Source organism: Elephas maximus, chromosome 10, assembly GCF_024166365.1.
Source record: "Elephas maximus indicus isolate mEleMax1 chromosome 10, mEleMax1 primary haplotype, whole genome shotgun sequence".
Classification (NCBI taxonomy): domain Eukaryota; kingdom Metazoa; phylum Chordata; class Mammalia; order Proboscidea; family Elephantidae; genus Elephas; species Elephas maximus.
Genome location: NC_064828.1, coordinates 83,564,809 through 83,588,955, shown reverse-complemented (window position 1 = coordinate 83,588,955; position 24,147 = coordinate 83,564,809). Strand labels below are relative to the sequence as shown.

Here is a 24,147-nt window from a genome sequence, read left to right as displayed (position 1 = left end):
TTCTATGCAGGAGATCTGGGTTTGATTCCTGGCTAGTGCACCTCACGCACAGCCACGGGTTTCAGCAGAGCTTCCACACTAAGACAAGGAAAAAAGGCCTGGCGATCTACTTCTGAAAATCGGCCAGTGAAAACCCTATGGATCACAATGGTCCAATTCCACTGCACACGGGTTGCCATTAGTTGGGGGCTGACTCCACAGCAGCTAACAACAACAACAACAATGAATATTTTGCTTACTCATCTTGTTTACTGTCTGTCTTTCCTGTTAGACTGTGAGCTTGATGAGGGGCTTTTGCCTGTTTGGTCTGTTTTGCTCACTACTTTATCTCCAAGAAGCCCTGATGGTAAAAATGGTTAAGCACACTGCTGCTAACATAAAGGTTAGTGGTTCAAACAAGACCTGTCTGCTCCCATAAAGATTACAGCCTAGGAAATCCTGTGAGGTGGTCCTATTCTGTCATATCGGGTCGCCATGAGTCAGAATCCGGTCCATAGCACACAACAACTCTACCTCCAGTGGCTTGAACAGAGCCTGACACACAGAAGATATTCAATAAATATTTGGTGAATAAATGGATGAGTGAAATAATAAATGAGTGACTTAAAATTGGTTATGGACTCTTTAACAAGTTGTTTATCCTCTCCAGGCCCCAGTTTCTTTGGCTGTGAAGTTGGGTTTTTCACTAAAAAACAACAACAACAAAAAAAAAACAGTTGCCGTGGAGCTGATTCCCATTCAGAGTGACCCTGTAGGGCAGAGTTGAACTGCTCCATAGGGCTTCCAAGGAACTACTGGTGGATTGGAACTGCCAACCTTTTAGTTAGCAGACGAGCTCTTAACCACTATGGCACCAGGTGCTCCATTTTTGCCCTAGATAGCTCTAAAGTTCCAGCTGAAGGAACTTCAGCACAGTCATCCCTGAGTTAACCTGAAGAACTGAAAGCAGTTTTACGGCAAAGAAGACTTTTAGGTAGAGGGTGTGGAGATTTGGGTTCAAGCCCAGTGATACACTTACTGTGTAAATAAATTTGTCTGGATCTTAGTTTCAACAATAAATTCAAAGTGCTCCACCTAGTGACCGCTAACGTTATTTTTCAGCTCTTAAATTGGGAAACCAGAAAAAATAATTAAAAAAACCAAACAGTAGCTGCCATACCTCCCACTACCACACGGGGGCGAAACTGTCTATTATTGTTTCTAAAAAAGTATTGCTGTGCCAAGTTCACAACGAAACAGCTCAACTTTTGTAAAACACGAATTTTTACGGACAACTGTTGAGAATTGCTCATTCATCAAATCTTATTGGTTTGTTTAAATAACAAATAAACAAAAATCTTTAAATTGATAATGTTTCAGACAAGAAGGCATAAATCTCGAAACCAAAACATTTCTAGTCAGTGAGCTGAAGTTTCAGCCAGGTCTTACCACCATGATTTAAGAACCCAGATTTGAAAAGCTGAAGAGCCACAGAAGGAAAGTGAGAAATCTATGCCAACGTGAGGTGAGGGAAGCAACAATTCCCCAACCCCTCCTCCCCTCTAGTGACCACTAATAAACCTTTTTCTCTATGTATTTGTCTATTCTAGATATTTCACATAACGGGGACCACGTCGATTCTGACTCAGAGCAATCCTATAGCACAGAGTAGAACTGCCCCATAGAGTTTCCAAGGAGCACCTGGTGGATTCGAACTGCTGACCTTTTGGGTAGCATCTGTAGCTCTTAACCACTGTGTCACCAGGGTTTCCTCACATACCTGGAATCATACAATATTAATTAAAGCTGAATTAGCTCTAAAAGTAAGTAAGCACATGTCTGTCTACTTATAACCAAAATGAGGGTGATTTGTTCCCTTCATGAGGTAGGAGGGGTAGGGAATGAATGGACTGTTTGGATTCCGGGACTTCTCGATTGCTTGGAAGAGCTGTTGAAGTCTTCGACAGATTAGACAAAACTGTGAACAGTGTGCACGCAGAGTGAGTCCTCAATCGATAATGGCCATTAGCATTATTGTTATTAATATTATTATTCCTGTCATCCTCTGGTTCTGTTTTTTCTCCCTCCTTTCTACCACCTCTCCAACTAACAATAATGCTTTCAGCTTCAAACTTATTTCATTACTACAAAAAGAACCCCAATGATTTTATTGTTCGTAATTCCAGTTACAAAAGTATTACATGGTTCTTTCAGCTATATGGAAAATAAAGAAAAGTAAAATAAAGGCAGTAAAAATTACCCGTATTCACCACTCAGCTCAGAAATCAACCACTAAGATTTGGATAATACCCACACATATACACACACATTTGTGATTATGTTGTATAAAGGATTATTACAATTATTTTTTTCATTTTTCATTATATTGTGTACATTTCCATGTTATTTAAAAATTTTTCACAATCATTAATAATAACACACTTTTTCTAATTAGAAAATCAGTACTTTTTAATGGTAGAAAGTACTGAATAATGCTAAACAAGGAAAAAGATCACTCCTAATCCCATCATCTAGATTGAAGATAATGTGAATATATTTCTTTCCATAATATTAATGAATATATATTTTCCACAAAATTAGGGATATATTGCGTATATATAGTTTTATCTCGATTTATCAAATTTAGTTTAAAATTACAAGAGATAGTTTCCTTTTTCTTTTTCAGTTTCTGTGCTCATTTACACAATCATTACATGCTCTCCAAAAACCTCACTGTAGGGAGAGTTTTCTCTTGAATAAAATCTCTCTTCTTTTGTTTGGACCTATTTGGGGTCCTTGACTGAAAGGCTTAAATAACGTCCTTGCTGGCCAAGCATGGCCTTTTACCAGTTGCATGTAGTCAATTCTGACTCATGGTGACCTGATGTGTGTCAGAGTAGAACTGTGCTCCACAGCGTTTTCAATGGCTATTTTTTTCAGAAGTAGATTGCCATGTCTTTCTTCCGAGGTACCTCTGGGTGGACTCAAACCTCCAACCTTTCTGTTAACTGTTTGCACCACCCAGGGACTCTCAGCATGGATCTAAGAGGGTATAATTTCATAGACAGATGCCCAGGAGCTCTGCAACTAGGTTGGATGATGCAGAAAATCCATTTGACCTTCATTTTGACTTTTAATCCTCAATTAAAGGCTCTGATCACTGTTAAAATGCAACTCTCTGTCCAAAGGTGTGACATAGTCTAGTCCTTTTCTGAATGGGGGTTTTCATAAGAGATGGGAGGGAGAAGAGTGGAAAGAGGGAAGATTTCTTACCATTTTAATGTTTCAGGTCCCATTCTCTCTCAGAAGACCGGAATTAAAATACTAGCAATTGTAATAAGAACACAATTTTTTGAGCACCTATTATGTATTAGGAACCCTGGCGGCACAGCGGTTAAGAGTTCAGCTGCTAACCAAAATTTTGGCCGTTCGAATCCACCAGCTGCTCCATGGAAACACTATGGGGCAGTTCTACTCTGTCTTATAGGGTCTCTACGAGTCGGAATGGGTGGCATTCTGGATGGCAATGGGTTGTTGGGCTATTGTGTATTAGGCACTGCCAGGTGCTTTTCTTACTTCGTTTAATCCTCACAACAACCCCATGAGGTAGGTGGTATTATCCTCATTTTATGAATGATAGAGGGGAGGTTTGGTGAGGTGAAGTGGCCTCAGTTGTTCAGGGATGTGAACTCTTGTCTTTGGCTCCAAAACTTCTGTTCCATCAGTCCCACCGCATGCTCTCCTTGAACATTTACTGAAAATCATATTTAATGCAGAGCTTATAAAGCAGGAACTAGGGTTCCTCTTCGGAAATGGTATAATGTGAGGAGTGAGAGGGGTGGGCTGACTCTTTTAGAAAGGCTCAATAACTGCTTGTGAGATTTTAGCACTAAAGTACTAATTTAAAATGTTTCCCAAAAGAACCGCGGAGAGGGTGAAGTTCATTTACTGAATCTTATCTTAGGCTCAAACAACGGCAACAACTGCTACTACTGGGTGCTAGACTCTGTGCTAAGCATGTAACATACATTGTGTTGTTTAATTATCCCAGGAGCCCAGGGAGGGAAGTATTATTATTGATAATTTCCAGATGAGGGATCTGAGGCACAGAGAGGTTAACTAACTTTTCTAATGACACACAGCAAGTATGGATGCAAATTCAGTCAGACTCCAAGGCCCCACAGTCTTAACTATCAGTCTGTGCCTAGTTTCCTTTTTCTTTACTGTGTTCCTTCCTACCTCCTTTTTATCTTTTCCTCTCTTTTCCCTTCCTTCCTCCCTCTTTACCTTCCCATCTCACTCATTTTCTAGCTATCTCCTCTCTTTCCTTTCTTCCTTCTTCCTTTTTTTTAAAGGGAGAAACCCTAGGTTCAACTTCCAGTCAAGAGGCCTCTGACATTTTCTAGGGTGCAATTAGAGGGTGTTTCCTAGAGTGACGAGCTGAGGAAAGAAGGAAAAGAGTATGTGGAATATTTACTGGGTACTAAGCAGCATGCTAAGAGCTTTTTTTATGTCTTGTCTCTTTTAATCCTATAAACATTAAAAGGTGGGCTCTATTATTACTCCTATTTAAAAATGAGGAAACTGAGGTTCAAACAGGTATCTGTCTTAAGTCACACAATTTTTAAAAAAAAAATTTGTTTATTTTGCTTTAGATGAAAGTTAACAAATCAAGTCTCTCATACAAAAAGTTATACACTTTGCTGTGTACTCCTAGCTGCTCTTCTTTTAGTGAGACAGCACATTCTTCCTCTCCACCCTGTATTACCTGTGTCCATTCAACAGGCTCCTGGCCCCCTCTTCATTCTCATCTCACCACCAGGCAGGAGTTGCACATATAGTCTCAAGTGTCTACTTGAGGCAAGAAGCTCATTCCTTACCGGTATCATTGTCTATCTTAGAGTCCAGTCCAATCCCTGTCTGTAGAGTTGGCTTTGGGAATGGTTCCAATCTTAGGCTAACAAAGGCTCCAGGGACCATGACCATCAGGGTCCCTCCGGTCTCAGTCAGACCATTAAGCCTGGTCTTTTTACAAGAATTTGAGATCTGTATCCCACTGTTCTCTTGCTCCATCAGGGACTCTCTCTTGTGTTCCCTGTCAGGGCAGTGATTGGTGGTTGCCAGGCACCATCTAGTTCTTCTGGTCTCAGGCTGATAGAGTCTCTGGTTTTTGTGGCCTTTTCTGTCTCTTGGACTCATCTTTACCAATGTCTTTGGTGTTCTTCATTCCCCTTTGCTTTAGGTGGGTTGAGACCAATTTATGCATCTTAGATGGCCACTTGCTAGCATTTAAGACCCCAGACGCCTCTCACCAAAGTGGGATGCAGAATGTTTTCTTAATTCATTTTGTTATGCCAATTGACCTAGATGTCCCCTGAAACCATGGTCCCAGAGCCCCATCCCTGCTATTCTGGCCTCCGAAGCATTTGGTTGTATTCAGAAAACTGCTTTTGGTTTAGTCCAGTTGTACTGACTATCCCTGTGTTGTGTGTTGCCCTTCTCTTCACCTAAAAAGATTTTTGTCTACTATCTAGTTTTTTTTAATCTAGTTAGAGAATACCCCTCTCTCCCTCCCCATCCTCGTAACCATCAAAGAATATTTTCTTCTGCCAAGTCACAGTTTTTTTTAAATAATTTTTATTATGCTTTAAGTGAAAGTTTACAAATCAAGTCAGTCTCTCACACAGAAAACCCATATACACCTTGCTACACACTCCCAATTACTCTCCGCCTAATGAGACAGCCCGCTCTCTCCCTCCACTCTCTCTTTTTGTGTCCATTTCACCAGCTTCTAACCCCTTCTACCCTCTCATCTCCCCTCCAGGCAGGAGATGCCAACATAGTCTCAAGCGCCCACCTGATCCAAGAAGTTCGCTCCTCACCAGCATCCCTCTCCAACCCATTGTCCAGTCCAATCCATGTCTGAAGAGCTGGCTTCGGGAATGGTTCCTGTCCTGGGACAACAGAAGGTCTGGGGGCCATGACCACTGGGGTCCCTCTAGTCTCAGTCAGACCATTAAGTCTGGTCTTATGAGAATTTGGGATCTGCATCCCACTGCTCTTCTGCTCCCTCAGGGGTTCTCTGTTGTGTTCCCTGTCAGGGCAATCATCATTGTACCCAGACACCATCTAGTTCTTCTGGTCTCAGGATGATGTAGTTGCTGGTTCATGTGACCCCTTCTGTCTCTTGGGCTCGTAATCGCCTTGTGTCCTTGGTGTTCTTCATTCTCCTTTGATCCAGGTGGGTTGAGACCAATTGATGCATCTTAGATGGCTGCTTGCTAGCATTTAAGACCCCAGATGCCACTCTTCAAGTGGGATGCAGAATGTGTTCTTGACAGATTTTATTATGCCAATTGACTTAGATGTCCCCTGAAACCATGGTCCTCAGACCCCTGCCCCTGCTACACTGGCTTTCGAAGCATTCAGTTTATTCAGGAAACTTCTTTGCTTTTGGTTTAAGTCACACAGTTTTTAAAGAGCCAGGAGAAACCATGATCTTCTGGCTTATGCCAACTTGCATCACTGATTGCTTTTATTTTCCCCTGACTTCTCCTATACTTTTCAGTGTAGTGGAGAAAATGGTCCCTTTTTTTTGGGGTGACATTTGTTAATCACCTGCTCAAGAACCTAATAGTGGTGAAATTTTGGTAATTTCACCTGGCTTTCAAAGTCTGTTACAATCTCCCCTTCTTTTATTTAGTTGATTTTATTTCCCATCGCTCCCTTTATGCACTTTCCTCCTCTCCGGCTGGGTCTATGTTATTGCCACTTCCATGCCTTCTATGTTCCATTTATTAAGTTGTGTATACATCCTTCCATGCTCACCTTAACCACCTCCTCACCCATCAGAAAGGAACCCTGATAGCACAATGATTAAGCACTTGGCTGCTAACCTAAAGGTTGGTGACTCAAACCTACCCAGTGGCTCTGTGGGAGAAAGAGCTGGAGATCTGCTCTCATAAAGATTACAGTCTAGGAAACCCTATGGGGAAGTTCTACTCTGTCGCACAGGGTCGCTATGAGTTGAAATTGACTTGATGGCACCCAACAACAACATCCGCGAGTCTTTCTCTGAGTATTCTAGTCCTCAGTGAAGATAACACTTGGTCACCTCACAGCCCTGATCAAAAACCTTCAGTGATAAATAAAATCCAGGCTTTGCAGCCTGGTATTCAAGTCAGCCTTTCAGTACAAGAATGTACTGAGAACCAGTTATGTGCTAGACACTCTCTACATGCTGGGAAAACTATGGAGAACAAGACAGACTGGCTCTCTGCCCTTATGGAGAACACACTGGACAGTAAAAAAATAATTACAATCGATTAAATAATTATTAGTGTGACCACCGACTGCTCTGACAGGGATCACAGCAGAGGGTCCCAGACAGACCTGGAGAAAAACGTAGAACACACAAATTCTAACTCATTAAAAAAGGACTAGACTTACTGGTCTGACAAAGACCGGAGAAACCCCGAGAGTATGAACAGCATTTTAACTTAGTACTGAAGTCACTCCTGAGGTTCACCCTTCAGACAAAGATTAGGCAGGCCCATAAAACAAAATGAGACTATCTGGGCACACCAGCCCAGGGGCAAGGATGAGAAGGCAGGAGGGGACAGGAAAGCTAGTAATGGGGAACCCAAGGTTGAGAAGGGGAGCGTGTTGATAGGTCATGGCATTGGCAACCAATGTCACAAAACAATACGTGTATTATTTGTTTAATGAGAAACTAATTTGCTCTGTAAACCTTCATTTTAAAGTACAGTTTAAAAAAAAAACAAAAAACTTCATTCCCCAATTACTTAGAATATATATTTTTTGTTTTAACAGAAGTTTACACATACCCAAGATACTTCCAAAATAAAATTTACTTTGAAAAACAATGAAAAAAAATCATTAGTGTGAATCAAATGATTACAAGGTCCTCTGCAGTCTGGTCTTAGTCTATCTTTTCAGAGTTCTTCCTTATCCTTTTATTCCATCCAAATGGGCGCACTCATGCTTTCCCATCTCTGTGGCTGTGCTCACGTCCTCCCTCCTTTCCTGAACATAGGTTCTTCCCTGTTCTACCCGTACTGCTCCAGGACCAGCTCTGGTTCTGCCTCCTCCCCGAAACCCTTCCCGATAACTTTGCCTGAAGGATCTTCTCTCATCTGAATTCTTAACACTTACTCATTCAACAAATAATTACTGAATGACTTCTTGAAATGTTTGTTGAATGACTTTTCCTGAAGTCCTAAGCACATGGTATGGTATTAAACATCTAAATTATACAGAGAATTAAGAGTTTTCCTACTGAGAGGGATCAAGGATTCCCCACCCCAAATTTGTAAAACATACAAAATTACAGATAATTAAAATGACAATAAAAATTACCCAATTACTCCTAATCCTCCTACTTAGACCCATCAGTGACAAGTTTCTATTTATCTTTATAGTGTTTTTTTCCCCTCCCTTTCTGTGTGTGTGCGTCTATATCCTATTTGTATAGTTCTCTTTTACTCCCAAATTAGGATAATATCAAGAAAATCTCTTTTTCTTACAGTCTTTTTAAAATACAAAGTATCCCTGCTCCCATGCTTGTCTCTCATCTGTTTGGAGTGAAATGGTTTTGTCTTAACTAAAACCTAGGGAATTCACTCAAAGACCCATCCATATGTTTTCCAGTTTACTGATTCTATGTACAATAAGAACCTAAACATTGTTTCAGGGCAGGTACTTCAGAAATCATTTCTCGAGACCTACTCTGAGCGCTCTTCAGAACAGCACTGTGTCACGTCTCTTCTTCAGGACCTCAAATGTGTGGGCTGCCTACGTATGATAGCATCACCACATTCCTGTGCAAGCCACAGAGAGTTAGACTACAAGAATATTAGAGAGCTTCCAGTCCAGCCCCCTCACTTTGAAGATGAGCTGACTGCAGTACAGTGTCAAGTACTTGCCCAAGGTTGTGGCAGAGCCAGAAGATGCAGGCCCTGGTGATCTTCCCAAGTTGTCCCACTGTCTCCAACCTGTCTAATAATGAACTCCAAATGAAAATTAAACAAAGAATAGCCAGTGAAGCATTAACATTTGCTAAATAAAGCATGACTATTTTTTTTTTTTTTGTATTCTACCACTAAAGAGCCCTGGTGGCTCAACGGTTAAGCGCTTGTCTCTGCAGGACTGAAAAGCTGGCGGTCTGCTCCTGTAAAGATTACAGCCTAGGAAGCCCTATGGGGCAATTCTTCTCCGTCCTGTAGGGGTGGCTATGAATGGCCTAGATGGCACACAACCATGTTCTACCACGGAAGGAGAAAAGGTAAGGGCAGTCTGGGAGATCTGGATAGATCCTTCAGCACTGACTTGCTTTGGGTTATTAGAAAACCCTTCTTATTGGAATCTACATTGCCAAGATCGGATTAAAGCACAGAAGCCACATCAGGGGCAGCCCATCTCATTCTTAATGTTTGAAGACGGAGTATGACCAAAGGAAGAGGTCGGGCCCTTGTCATAACCGCAGCACCGGCTTTTATGCATCTGATCTTTACAAAAAACAAAAACAAAACACCGTTGCCCTCCAGCCGACTCCCGACTCATACCGACCCTATGGGGCAGTTAGAGTTTCCAAAGAGCGCCTGGTGGATTCAAACTGCGGACCTTTTGGTTAGTACCACCGTGCCACCAAGGTTTCCCTCATCTCTACAGAGGTCACCAAAATCCGAAGGGCAACTGCCTTAGCCAAAAAACAAAAAACTCAGGGACTGTAGGAAAGCGAGTCTCTCAAGAGAAACCAGGCCGGCTTCACTGTGAAAGCTTTGCCAGTCCCAGCAAGGCGGATTTTCGCCTGTCTCACTTCTAAACACGATGCTATTGGAATCTCTTCTTACAGGGACCCAGGACCCAGTCTTCACAAAAGCGAGAGCTGTGGTTTTAAGAATTCTTCTAAGGAACATATTCCAGTGGGCCTAAAGGATGACCCAGGAGATGACAGGTTACGGGGGTGGGGGACGAGGCGGAGGGGCATACTGCAGTTCAGGTGCGGACGCTGACCCCCGGGCTGGACTAGAGCAGAGGCAGGCCCAAGAGGGGGGAGAAGCCAGCAGTGAGAAGGAGCTGGAGAACAAACGGGGGTGTTCTCGCTTCTCCTTTTCTCACTTCCTCAAAGGCCCCTCCAGGATGAAGACTACAGGTGCAGCCCAACGGAGCTCCTCATCAACAACCGCAAACAAAGGGCCCGGCCTCCTCTGTCTGAACCAAGGCTTGGTATTACCTTTCAGGACCCACCTCCTCGCGCACCCAAGGAGGTGGGAGCTTCCTCCTGCCGGGAGGTGCTGAGCTCCCGGAAACGGACAGGTACCGTGGGCCAATGGTTGGACTTGCGGCGGGCCAATGGGAGAGCGAAATGGGTCAACCCAGGTTTGAGAATGACAGAGCCCGCAAAAGGGGTTGGGAACAGGGCTGGGGGCGGGAGGGCGCCTGAAGGCGCAGGGGACGGAGACGGCGGGCCGGCCGCGGCCAATGGGGAGGCAGCGGCGCGAGGTGGGCGGGGCCGCGGCAGCCCGACCCTCCGGGTCCTCAGGGCTGGGGCGGGGCCGCGGTGCTGGGGCGGGGCCGCGGTGCTGGGGCGCGGCCGCGGGGCTGGGGCGGGGCCGCAGGGCTGGGGCGGAGCCAGACTGCGCGCTTCAGGTGGCCCGGGCGTGTGGGCGGTGCTGGGGGCGGGTCCACGGGACCGGGGCGGGTCCGCGGGGCTGGGGCGGGGCCGCAGTGCTGGGGCGGGGCCGCGGGGCCGGGGCGGAGCCAGGCCGCGCGCGTCAGGTGGCCCGGGCGTGCGGGCGGCGCTGGGGGCGGGCCGTGGCGCGGCGCGGAGAGGGGAGCGGCAGTGGTGGCGGCCGAGCTTGCACCGGCTGCGAGCAGGTACGGGCGGCGGAGCGGGCGGCCGTGGGCTCGGCTCGCCGGCCCCAGGCTGCGGCGAGCACTGCTGCCCGGCGCGCCTCCCGGGCGCCGCTCCAGCCCCGCCAGGCCCCCTCCGTCCCTTCCCTCCCCGCAGCCCGGCCCTACCTGCGGCCGCCGCCGCCGCCGCCGCCGTCGGGGGAGGGGGTCCCCCCAGCTCTGCGGAGCCGCATGAACAATAGGCGGCGGCGGCTCCTGCGGGCGGCGGCAGCCCCGCACCCTATGGATCGGCCGCTCCATGGAGCCCCCCAGAGCGCTTCTCGGCTGCTTGGCGAGCGCCGCCGCTGCCGAGCCACCGGGGGAGGATGGAGCGGGGACCGGGGCCGAGGAGGAGGAGGAAGAGGAGGAGGAGGCGGCGGCGGCGGCCCCGGTGGAGCTGGGCTCCGACGCGCCCTTGCCCTACTGGACGGCCGTGTTCGAGTACGAGGCGGCCGGCGAGGACGAGCTGACCCTGCGGCTGGGCGACGTGGTGGAGGTGCTGTCCAAGGACTCGCAGGTGTCCGGCGACGAGGGCTGGTGGACCGGACAACTGAACCAGCGCGTGGGCATCTTCCCCAGCAACTACGTGACCCCGCGCAGCGCCTTTTCCAGCCGCTGCCAGCCCGGCGGCGAGGACCCCAGTTGCTACCAGCCCATTCAATGTAAGGCGAAGGAAGGGCTCGGGAGCCCGGCGGGTAGGGGTAGGATGGAGGCCTTGGTGGTGGTGGGGGGCCGGGGAGGGCTGGGAGCCCTTCATCCGCGTTAGGTGGGGTGGGGGTGATTGACCTGCCTCGGGCCGCAGAGGCTTTAGTAGGTGCAATGGATGAGATCCAGATTCCGCAGGCCCTGCCCGGAGTCTCAGGCTGTTGGGTTTCTTAACCTTTACCTGACGACCTCAGCAGCAATTCCAGATTTCCACATCCTGAAGCCTTAGCATGGAAATCGCCCCATTTCCCGCCTCTTCTCCCCCTCCGCCCCCAAATCTAGAGGGACTTGAGTCTAGTTGGAAGCTTCTGTCTTAACCTTAGTCCTCAAATCAGGGACCTTGCGGACCTCTTCTGTTTCCTGTCCCCGCCCCTTAAAGGCATTTGCTTTGAAGAAGATGGGGGTGTCTCCCGCGGGGCTCACAGTCCCGGAAGCCTATGTAAACTCAAAGCTCAAGCATCTTTGAAACGTCTTGTTAATTTCTTGGATCCTAATCCTGTCTTCCAGAAGTTGTACCTTTAGGAGTCTCACTGTTTGAATAATGGGTTAAGAAGGGTGTGTGTGGGGCGGGGGGGGGGGGGGGGGGGATGGGTGGAGAAATGATAGAGAGGAAAAGGTATGTCGTTCCCCCATGAGAGATTAGGAGTACAAAGTACAGTGGCTAAATTCCAGTCCCTTGACACCCAGGCGGTTCAGACAATACCTTTTCTTCTTTCTCCTCACCCTAGATCCTTGCCTATTTTTGGAACTAGCTAAATCTCGGGTGGACTCTGCCCAGGGTTCGCTTCCAGGGCCTTTCTCCTAGTGTCCTGGTTTCATCAATTCCCAGGAGCCCTCCGTCCCACACCCTGTAATGAAATTTTCTCTGTTTTTTCAAAGGAGTTACTTTGCCATTAGAATTTCCCGATCAATAACACTAGGCAGTTTTAGAAGAAAGATGTAGATATCTTCCTTTCAATTTAGATTATTTTGTATTTGAGGGTTTCCATAATTTCTTCCATATCAAAAAGGTATTGCTAATGCATATTTATAACTTTATTCCATATGTTGTATATTTTACATTTTAGTTGATTAAAAATAATCATTACCAAGGACCAGCCTTCAACTTTTAGTTTTTAAATTTCATTTGTAACAGTTATCTTTCTGAGCCTGTAACTTATTTTCACCTAAACAATCTTTATCTGAAGATGTTTTTTTAAACACCAGCACTTCAGACCAAAATCCTAATGTCTTTTGTTGTTTTTCTGGTCTTTTTTTTATTGTTGGAGATTTGACTGTCAAGTTGTTGTTTAAATCCTTATGGCCCTTTGCTCCTCTCTCTTCAGTTTAAAACTTCTTATGTCTGTTTTTTGATCTGTATAATGCTTGGGGGCAGCAAATTACTTTAAATTATTTCCAGGTGCTATATCTTTTTGATTATGGTTATTGTTATGTGCTATGTGTTGAATCCGATCCGATTCATAGCAACCCTATGTACAACAGAACAAAACACTGCCCAGTCCTGTGCCATCCTCACAATCATTGCTATGTTTGAGTCCATTGTTGCAGCCACTGTGTCAGTCCATCTCATTGAGGGTTTCCCTCTTTTTCAATGACACTTTGCTTCTACCAAACATAATGTCTTTTCCCAGGGACTGGCCCTTCCTCATAACATGTCCAAAGTACATGAGATGAAGTCTTTCCATCCTCGTGTCTAAGGAGCACTTTGGCTGTACTTCGTCCAAGACAGATTTGTTCATTTTTCTGGCAGTCCATTGTATATTCAATATTCTTCACCAACACCATAGTTCAAATGCATCAGTTCTTCTTTGGTCTTTCTTATTCATTGTCCAGCTTTCACATGTGTGTGAGGCAATTGAAAATACCATGGATTGAGCCAGGCACACCTTAGTCCTCAAAGAGACACCTTTGATTTTTAACACTTCAAAGTTTTTTGCAGCAGATTTGTTCAGTGCAATACATTGTTTCATTTCTTGACTGCTGCTTCTGTGGGCATTGATTGTGGATCTAAGTAAATTGAAATTCTTGACAACGTCAATCTTTTCTCTGGTTATCATGACATTGCTTATTGGTCCAGTTGTGAGGATTTTTTGTTTTCTTTATATTACAGTATAATCCATACTAAAGGCTGTGGTTATGGTACTGGGAATAAATTTCTCAAGATGAAGGTCAAAGGTCTGGCATTCTGTTCAGAACTAGAGTTGAAGATGAACTTGGTCGTGTATTGGAAGAAATTTATAGAAGACATTTCCAATTTTCTGGCATATTAGAAAAAGTGTATTTTTAAACATAAGTCAGATTTTAAGGATCTTTGTGGGTAAAGTTTTGTGATTTTTTTTTTTTTCCAGAGACATCTGTGTTAGAGTGGAGAGCAAAGTGAGGTTCATGAGCAGGAACTCAGTTTCTGTAGTCCCTTGTGTTCCTGGCTGTCGTAGCAGTCATGAGTGACTATGATTTAGGTGGGAAGAATCCATGCAGGAGAGCCAGACATGTCGACAGTGTGCTACATTAGAAGCGCCTCCTCCATTAAGGCACCCAGGACTTACCTTTATTATAACAAAAGTTACCTTGGATAGAGTAGATTACTATATCTAGAATTCAGATAATAAGAAAGTAATCAGTATCTTTTACTTATTGAAAGAATTGACTTGAAGAACATGGAATCTTCAGGTCCTGGTAAATTGTTTCATTTGGCCTTACCAGAAATTCTAATCCTGAGTGGAATTAATCTTTGATAACTCAGAAAATTTAATTCCATTCAGAAACCAATTATTGAGTGTCTAGTGAATGACAGACATTCTTTTAGGAACCAAGGAACAAAGAAATAATATGGTAAGGAGATGTTACAGTCAAATGAAGGAGATTGATGATGTCAGCATATTATTTCAGTGTGGTGGCTTAGATAAAGTTGACCATGGGAAGTAACTGACAAGTGTGCCTCTGGTCTGTCTTCCATGTCCTCCAGTTCAGTTAGAGTCACTTAGAAAATAAAGGTGATAGACAACCTTGTTTCCAAAGACTTCAAATGACACTTCCCCAGAGTTGCCCTTTTGAACTTCCCCTTTGGGGCATGTATTGTGACATTATATTCTGGACCATGAAGAGAAGACACTAAGCCAAGCAGTAATGTTCAGTTTCAGTTTTAAATATTGATTTTCAAAATGGAAGTTTTTGTTTTCAAATTTTATTTAAAATAGAAGAGGGGAAAGTTACTCAACCTTATGGTAAAGAAAAAAATGTAATTGTGATGATGTACCATTTTACATTTATATAGTGATTTTATGGCTTCCAATGTAGCTATTAGAATTTAACTCTCCATGAGGCTGACAAATATAAATAACCCAGGAACTCATTTGTCTTCCTTCTTTTAGTAAAAGGTAAAAATTGTACAGTCCCAAATTTATCATCTTGGAAGATATAATCCTAGGCATTAAAAAAAAAATGTTTCTCTTACAAGAGAGTTACATCTGTTTGCAAGCAGGGCATAAATTAAGGTTATTACTAATTCACATCTCTTTTTCCTGTACCCTCTAGAATTATAAGGATATATTTTCAGATGTACTTAAGTTTTTTAAATGAGCGAGTTATGGGCCATTCACTTCCCCAAGCCCACCAGAATGTGCCCATATCTTCAGTCTCCAAGGATACAATTGAGAGGGAAGAACATCTTGATTCTAAAAATGAAAGAAATAAGATTTTTTTCCTGATATTCCTGGAAATATCCTTCTACGGAAACTGAAATATGTGCTGAATGCAACTTGACCTGATTCTTATTTAAAACCAGGTCTTGACTGGAGCAAGAGAATGAGAGCCCTACATACTCTCAGCTGCAGCTGAAGGTCTAATTCCTACCTGAAGGGATTTAAGAGGGAAAGACAAAGAGCCTTACCTTTTTCCCTCTGGTTCTGTCTTCTATCTGTCTGAAAGCTGTGTTCTATCCTTCTTTGGAAGGCTGGTCATGTTGGGTTATATATATTTTTACAACAATTAAAAAGGTGACAACAAGCTGAAATTTTATGCCCTCCCTAAAAAAAGCCATTCACTATTGAGTGGATTGCAAGTCATGGCAACCTCATGTATGTCAGAGTAGAGCTGTGACCATAGGATTTTCAATGGCTGATTTTTTTTTTTCCTTTTGTGACTGATTTATTTTGCTCATCATTATGTTTTCAAGGTATTTTCACGTTGTAGCATGTATCAAGACTTCATTTCTCTTGTGGCTGAGCAATATTCCATTGGATGTATAGATTGCATTTTGTTTATCCATTCATCGCTTGATGGGCATTTACTTACTCTCCACGTTTTGGCTATTGTGAATAGTGCTACAGTGGACAGTGTTGTATATAATCTGGTGTTGTTCCTGCTTTCAACTCTTTTGGGTATGTACCTAAGAATAGAATTGTTGGATTATATGGTAATCCTATATTTAACTTTTTGAGGAGCCACCAAACTGTTTTCCAAAGAAGCTGTACCTTTTTATAATCCCACCAACACTGGATTAGTGTCCCAGTTTCTCCACATCGTGGCGAACACCTATTGTTTTCCATTTTTGTAATCATAGCCATCTTAGTGGGGATGAAGTGACATCTCATCTGGTTTTGCTTTGCATTTCCCTAGTAACTGATGACATTGAGCATCTTCTCATGTGCTTGTGAGCCATTTGTGTTTCTTCTTTGGTGAAATGTCTATTCAAATTCTTTGCTTATTTTTTGATTGGGCTGTTGTTAAGTTGTAGGAGTTCTTTATATATTTTGAACATTAAACTTTTATTAGATATATGGTTTACAAAATTTTTCTTTGTTTTTATAGGCTATCTCTTTGTTAATAAAGTTTTTTTTTGTGCTTTAGATGGAGGTTTACAGAACAAACTAACTTCTCATTAAACAGTACACATATTATTTTGTGACTGGTTACCAACACCACGATGTGTCAACACTCTCCCTTCTCAACCTTGGGTTCCCTGTTACCAGTTTTCCTGTCCCCTCCTGCCTTTTAGTCCTTGCCCCTGAGCTGATGTGCCCCTTTAGTCTTGTTTTGTTTTTTGGGCCTGTCTGATCTTTGGCTGAAGGGTGAACCTCAAAAGTGACTTCGTTACTGAGCTAAAAGTATGTCTAGGGGCCATACTCTCAGGGTTTCTCTAGTCTCTGTCAGGCCAGTGAGTCTGGTCTTTTTTTGTGAGTTAGAATTTTGGTCTACATTTTTTCTCCAGCTCTGTGTGGGATCCTCTACTGTGATCCCTGTCAGAGCAGTTGGTGGTGGTAGCCAGGCACCATCTAGTTGTACTGGACTGAGACTGGTGGAGACTGTGGTAGTTGTGGTCTCTTAGTCCTTTGGACTAATCTTTCCCTTGTGTCTTTAGTTTTCTTCATTCTCCCTTGCTCCCGACAGGGTGAGACCAGTGGATTATCTTATATGGCCACTCACATGCATTTAAGACCCCAGATGCTACTCACCAAGGTAGAATGTAGAACATTTACTTAATAAACTATGTTATGTCAATGGCTGATTTTTGGGGAAGTAGATTGCCAGGCCTTTCTTCTGAGGTGCTTGTGGATAGACTTGAACCTCCAACCTTTGGGTTAGCAGCTAAGCAGTGTAACCATTTGCACTACCCAAGGACTCCAATGTTATACCTATAGAGAATTTATTGCTTTGCCTTCCACGCAGAGGTTTTCGGTCTTCTGTGAAATCCATCAGAGGAGCTGTCCTTTCAGCACCCTAGTTCAGAATCGTCTCTCTTAAACCCTCATTCATTTAAAGTATTTAACACCTATTGTGCATCCTGAAGGAGCCCTGGTGGTGCAGTGGTTAAGACTTGGCTGCTAACTGAAAGGTCAGTGGTTGGAACCCAACAGCTGCTCCACAGGAGAATGATGTGGCAGTCAGCTTCCGTAAAGATGACAACCTTGGAGACCCTATGGGACAGTTCTACTCTGTGCTGTAGGATCACTATGAGTTAGAATCTACTTGACAGAAGTGGGTTTGGTTTTGGTTTTTTAAAGCATCCCTCCCTGGGTGATGCAAATGGTTAACACCCTTGGAAGTTTGATTCTACCCAGAGGCTCCTTGGGAGAGAGCCCTGGTGGTCTACTTTTGAAAAATCAGCCGTGGAAAACCCTAGGGAGCATAGTTCTACCTGGGCAAACACAGGGTCGCCATGAGTCGGAACCAGCTGTATGGCAGCTGAATAGCTGGTGTGTTCTAAGCTTGGCTTCAGAATTGAAAGAAGAGTACAAGAGAAATAGGCAAGTTCCTTCAGGAGAATTCAGTTCAGTTGAATAAGATGTGTAAATACACGTTTGTCAAATAAGTGTGTAACTTTTCATTGGTGTAAAAGAGGGTAGAAAAAAAATGAATGGCCTCTCCTCCATGTCCCAGGAAGCTTCTAACATATCTTACGTGTTTCTCCGAGAGGGGTTCTAGTCTACCTTTAACATAGGCATATTTTTCTCTTTCGTATAGATGAGATCAGGCAAGAATTAGTAATCAGTCAGGATTCATTTTTAGGACCCAAAAACTATTTTAAGCAGAAAAGGATTTAGCACAGGAAATTAGTGCTTACAGATTTATTGGAAGAGCTGGAAGAAGAGGCTCTCGGCTTGACCTCTGGGAATGACTCCCAGAAAAATATTGCAGAACTGGCCCACCAGGGAGGGGAGATGCTACTTTTGCAATTGGGAAGATACAGAATCAGGAGCGACTACTGAAGCATTTGACTTTAAGAACACACTCTTGTAGCTGCAGTCCAGAGATTAGGCAGCCACTTGACTGTGCAACATTGCTCTTGATATCCACAGAGCTAGCGATTGAACACTGACATGCTGCTGCAGAAAACCCCACTTCTCCACAGCCATGCTTGCCAAAAGAAGCAGTAGGAAGATGGTCCCCATCTCACTTGTGCCTTTAAAACCTTCTGCATCTAATTGGCAGAGCTTGTTTTGTGTCTAGCACCCTGGCTGTTAGGAAGTCTGGGAAATGTAGTTTTTAGCTTTCTGGCCTTTGTAGTACCAAAAGGCATGTGGTTGAGGATTTCAGAATCGGTGCTGATTCCTAGACTGCCATATCTGCCACACCATTTATTCTTCAGGAAGATTGTCAGATGAGGTGATAAAACTCTTAAACAATTGGAACTTTTGGGGCCAAGACGGGCCATACTTTTTGTGTGCCAAAAGACAGTCTACCTAACATTTTCTAAGAGTTTGGTTTGTACTGACTGCTAGTGGCATAACAAAATGGAAATGAGTAAAAAAAAAAAATAAAATGCCAATTACATTACAAAATATCCCCAGCTAGGATAGAAAGACTATAATTAAACGAGTACAGATTTTTGAACACCACCAGCATCTAAGTGGAGAATGGAGGAGTAGTGGGCTAGCTGAGGGAGGAAGGGAACAGCCAGCAGTGGGCAGCTCTTCTTTTAATCTTGCCAAAAGTTCAGAAATATATCTCTGTTTAGCAAAGCGTGCTGATTCTCTGTGCTTATTTTGGAAGGTCCAATCCAGCTTTCTTTTGCATATCTGAGTTTGGTTTATTTCTTACTTTTTTTTTTCTTTTTACATTTTGCTTCAACTCTCTAAGGAGCCCTGGTAGCACAGTGGTTCAGTGCTTGGCTGCTAACCCAGAGATCAGCAGTTCAAACTCACCAGCTGCTCCAGGGGAGAAAGATGTGGCACTCTGTTTCCTTAAAGATTACAGCCTTGGAAACCCTATGAGGGTAGTTCTGTCCTGGGGGGGTTGCTATGAATTGGAATTGACTCCAAGACAACGGGTCTGGGTATTTTTTTGGTTCAGCCGTTGTTCACCTACCAAATATTCGGCATGATGAGTACAGAGGTGAATAAGACAGAATCTCTGCCCTTGTGAATCTCACAATCTAGCAGGGACAACAGGTATTGAATAAGTAATTATAACCTTGATGATTCTTGCAAAATAGAGAATGCTATGGAAATGTTTGATGGGGTCTTGACCTCATTTAGTCTGGAGGTTATGAAAAGTTCCTCTTTGGAAGTGATGCTTCAGCTGAGACCTGAGGGTTGAGTATGAGCCAGCCAGGTAAAGACAAAAAAGACTGGAATGATGGAGAACAGGATTTTATGAGACAAAAATAAAATAGCACTTTGCTCCTATGGCACTTAACACCATATCTAACTTAAGATTTAGAATCACTCGTAGCTCTTATTATTGATCCATTGGGTTTTTTCAGACAGAGATGAAGATATAATCACGTGCCTAAAGTTCCTTCTCTGGCTTAGGGAAGGAGAATGAGTGGTTGGGTATGATACTGGGAACACTGGGGAGTGAACTACAGCACAGATCACTGCTGAAGTAAGATGTCTTCTATGAGGTCTTATTTTTCCGTAAGTGTTAGTCACCAGGTCTTGGTAGAACTAAGTTCAGGAGGTCTCCCTAGTTTACTCTGTGCTCACCGCCTTCACTGCTGCTGAGGCTCAGGCCCTCCTCTCATGCTCAGGTTAATTGCAGTGGCCTCCTCAAGGGTTTCTTTCACATCAGGCTCTCTATCTTCCAGGTCATGTTCTACTTGGTTGCCAGACTTGGTTTCCTTTCTAGATTACAGGACTCACAACACTCCCCTTCTTAAAGATACATGACTCTTTAACATTTACAGTGTGAAGCAGTGTGAAGTTTAAGCTCCTCAGAGTGGCTGTCAAATCATCTCACTGCCTGGCTACCCTCAATGGCTTTTGAGCCTCATCTCTTATCCTAATGCATGTAGTCAAGCCTACTGGTTACCCACTGCTGTCAAGTCGATTCTGACTCGTAACTACCCTACAGAACAGAGTAGAACTGCCCCATTTGGTTTCCAGGGAGCACCTGGTGGATTTGAACTGCCAACTTTTTGGTTAGCAGCCATAGCTCTTAACTACTATGCCACCAGTATTTCCTGTAATCTAGCCTAGGCTCCCCAAAGTTCCTAATATGCCAGACACTCTCATGCCCCATGTTTTTGCTCATGTCCATCCCTGGATTGTGCTTCACCCTCATCTCCTTCATTGCCTGATGAGATTTCTTCCACTCATTATTTCGTTTTTAATTGTCGTAAAAATATATAACACAACATTTGCCAATTCAACATTTTTCAGGTGTGTGGTTTAGTGATACCAGTTATATTAATCATGTTGCGCAACTGTTACCCATAATTGTTGCCAAATTTCCCGTCACCGTAAACAGAAACTCTCTGCTTCCAAAATAGTGGCTCTCCCTTTTCCACTCCTTCTTTCTGACCCATTTCTAATGGCCTTCCCTGTGAATCCTTTCCCTGTTTGCCTCCTCAGTCTCTTGTCCAGGTGTGGGGTTTAGAGATTCTCCTAATACTCTGATCTTACCTCTACAAAAGCCGTTCTTACACTATGATTTGGTTGTTGTGTGCCTGCCTTGGCCTTAGATTGAGTGCTTCTCCCCACCTCCAAAAAAAAAACCCCAAACCCATTGCTGTCCAGTCGATTCTGACTCATAGCAACCCTATAGGACAGAGTAGAACTGCCCCATAGGGTTTCCAGGGCTGTAATCTTTATGGAAGCAGACTGCCACATCTTTCTCCACAGAGCAGCTGGTGGGTTTGAACCACCAACCTTTTGGTTATTAGCCGAGCACTTAACCGCTGTGCCATCGGGGCTCCTCTGTCCACCTGCTACATAGTAAAAACTGAGTAAGTCTTGTAAAAACACTCTTCCCAATGACCCCTTTAGTTAAAAAGGTTGGTCTTGGTGCAGGGTCCTGCACAAAGTCCCAAGTGGAATTTATTTAGTGACTATTAAATGCTTACTATGTGCTAGTCACTAATGATAATACAACAGAAAATAAGTTGATCTCAGTTCTTGCCCCTAAGGAGTTTACTTTTTAATGGAGGAGATAGAAAAGCCAAGTGAACAGACAACTTACTATGTTCACTCATCCAGGATGGTTAAGTAGCGTTTCCAGGTCCTAAGGGTGCTTTCTGGTTTTTGACTTGCTTTTCTTCTTCTTTTCTTTCTCAGTGTTAGAGATTGATTTTACAGAGTTAACCCTGGAAGAGATCATCGGCATCGGGGGCTTTGGGAAGGTCTATCGTGCTTTCTGGATAGGCGATGAGGTTGCCGTGAAAGCAGCTCGCCATGACCCCGATGAGGACATCAGCCAGACCATAGAGAATGTACGCCAGGAGGCCAAGCTCTTTGCCATGCTGAAGCACCCCAACATCATTGCTCTTAGGGGGGTGTGTCTGAAGGAACCCAACCTCTGCTTGGTCATGGAGTTTGCTCGCGGAGGGCCTCTGAATAGAGTGCTATCAGGGAAAAGGATTCCCCCGGATATCCTGGTGAACTGGGCCGTGCAGATTGCCAGAGGGATGAACTACTTACATGATGAAGCAATTGTCCCCATCATCCACCGCGACCTTAAGTCCAGCAACAGTGAGTATGAAGAGATGAGGCCGAAGGGTTTTCGAGCAATTTCAGACCCAGTCCATGGCCGCGGTTGCAGTGGGTTCCTACTGACATTCTAGTGGACAGTGAAACTCCTTGCTTGAAAACATTCCATCCTTGAGATGCGGGGGTGGAATGGGTATCAGGAAGAATTGGTTCAGGAAGGGATAGGTTTGGGGCAATTCTGAGCTCATATCAGCAGGCAAGGTTGGCAATGTGTAATTCTGATGTACTGTGAAATAAAACAAATGGATTAATTTTTTCCACTCAAGGGAAGTGTGTATATGATCACAAAAGGGATTTTCCTCTTGGGTGGAATAATAGGTAAAGCAAACTTATACAACCCTTTTGGATTTCTGCATAAACACCCCAACTTGAGGTACCTCCCGAGAAGGGACTATAAGAAGAAAAGGCATGTTGTGTAAGCTGTGAGGCAGACTCAGGTGGTGATGTCAGCTGGGAGGGCACCATCTGGCTGGTGGTATTATAGACCTTCGGGTAGCCCAGAGGTGGGATTAATTAATTGCCATAACTACCTGGTGTTTAATACCAGGGAATTGAGGAGTAACTGGTCCTCAAACACCCAGAACCCATAAACTGGATTGTAAAACAAGTGTTAGACATAATGACACGGTGAGTTGGTAAGAACCTCAGTCTCATCTTGGCTGAGTCAGCAGGGGCTGGGAGTATGCTTCTTTTGTGTTGTCATTTTTGCTCTCTCGTCTAAACTGAGTGGTAGAGAGGATACAGTTGCTTAAAATGACTTTGAGCCTTCTGTCTCAGAGAGGGGAGCATTTGAGTTGAAGGACTTTGGGGGTGACCTGCGCCCCAGAGACTTCCCTCTCTCTGGATCCTTTGGCTGTGAGCCCAGACATCATTCAGATTTTGTTTTGTTCTGAGCTATTCCAGATGTGGCTTACTTTTCTGTTGATGCGTTGGTGAATATACTTACTTTAAAAAAGAGACATTTTTAATTTTAAGCAGTAAGTGTTCATTGTAGAAAAATTATAAAATACAGATAAACCGGAAGAAGAGAAAGATAACCCGTAATGTTTTCCTTCAGAGAGAATTATTACATTTGGTAAAAACTTCCAGACATTTTTAAAGTCTGTATGGTATACACACACACACACACACACACTCAAACATACTTTCCAATTTATTTAAAAAATTTGTATTGTATACAAAATACAATTTGCTATTTTAATCATTAAATGTATAGTTTGTGACATTAATTACATTCACAGTGTTGTACAGCCATTTCCAAAACTTTTTCATCAGCCAATTTACTTTTAATTAGTCCTTATTACCCTTTTACCTGCACCCACTTGCCCCCTTGATAATAGATATATTTATCTTTGCAAGAGTGTGGAACATTAGGTATGTATTTCAATATAATACATCTGAAGGATTTAAGTTGCATAAAATAAAACCTAGTTTCTCTTTTCCTTTTCCCATGGTCCTATTTGTTTACCATATCTCTTCCAAAGTTCCATTTTTAAATGTATTAACTAAATTAAAACTTTGGGTGACCTTTTCGCAAAGTAATTGCTACCTAGAGATTGCTTTGGTTAATGGGATAAGAAGAGGCAATGATATCAGAAGAAAATGTGATATAGAAGCTGAATTTTCTTCAGTTTATTTTTTCTTGAATCCTTCTCATTCTGGGAGAACTAGGCAATGTGCCTAATCTTACATAATGGGGCCCATTTGGAAAGTTGGGCTAGGATAATGGAATTGCAAAAATTAATCATTTCCTCTAAGAAATTTTAAATTGGGGTATAATTTAAAGCTATACAGATAATATTTTAACTTTTTATAAAATTTGTACTTGGGAGCCTAGGCTCTTATGAAAGAAAAACTATCTGCCAAGGCTCTGCTGTTTGCAGGAGAATGTCATTCTCTCTCCAGGAAACAGAGACCTGGTCCTTTCTTTGTCCCTAAGTGGCTTATATGGAGCCTTGGTGGTGCAGTGGTTATGTTCTTAGCTGCTAACCAAAAGGTTGGCAGTTCAAATCTACCCAGTAGCTCCACAGGAGAAAGAACTGGTAATTTGCTCCTGTTAAGATTATAGCCAAGAAAACCCTATAGGACAGTTCTACTCTGTCACATGGGTTTGCTATGAATT

The 24,147-nt window shown here is 43.6% G+C and overlaps 1 protein-coding gene across 1 annotated transcript in view; it reads left to right on the top strand.

Moving 5' to 3' along the window:
* The first annotated feature begins 10,839 nt into the window (after positions 1 to 10,839).
* MAP3K9 (mitogen-activated protein kinase kinase kinase 9) overlaps positions 10,840 to 24,147 on the top strand; it is a 101,738-nt gene continuing 88,430 nt past the window's right edge. The window contains 2 exon segments of the mRNA XM_049897951.1: positions 10,840 to 11,555; positions 21,594 to 22,007. Of these exon segments, the coding sequence (XP_049753908.1) occupies positions 11,153 to 11,555; positions 21,594 to 22,007 (817 nt within the window). The 5' untranslated portion in view covers positions 10,840 to 11,152.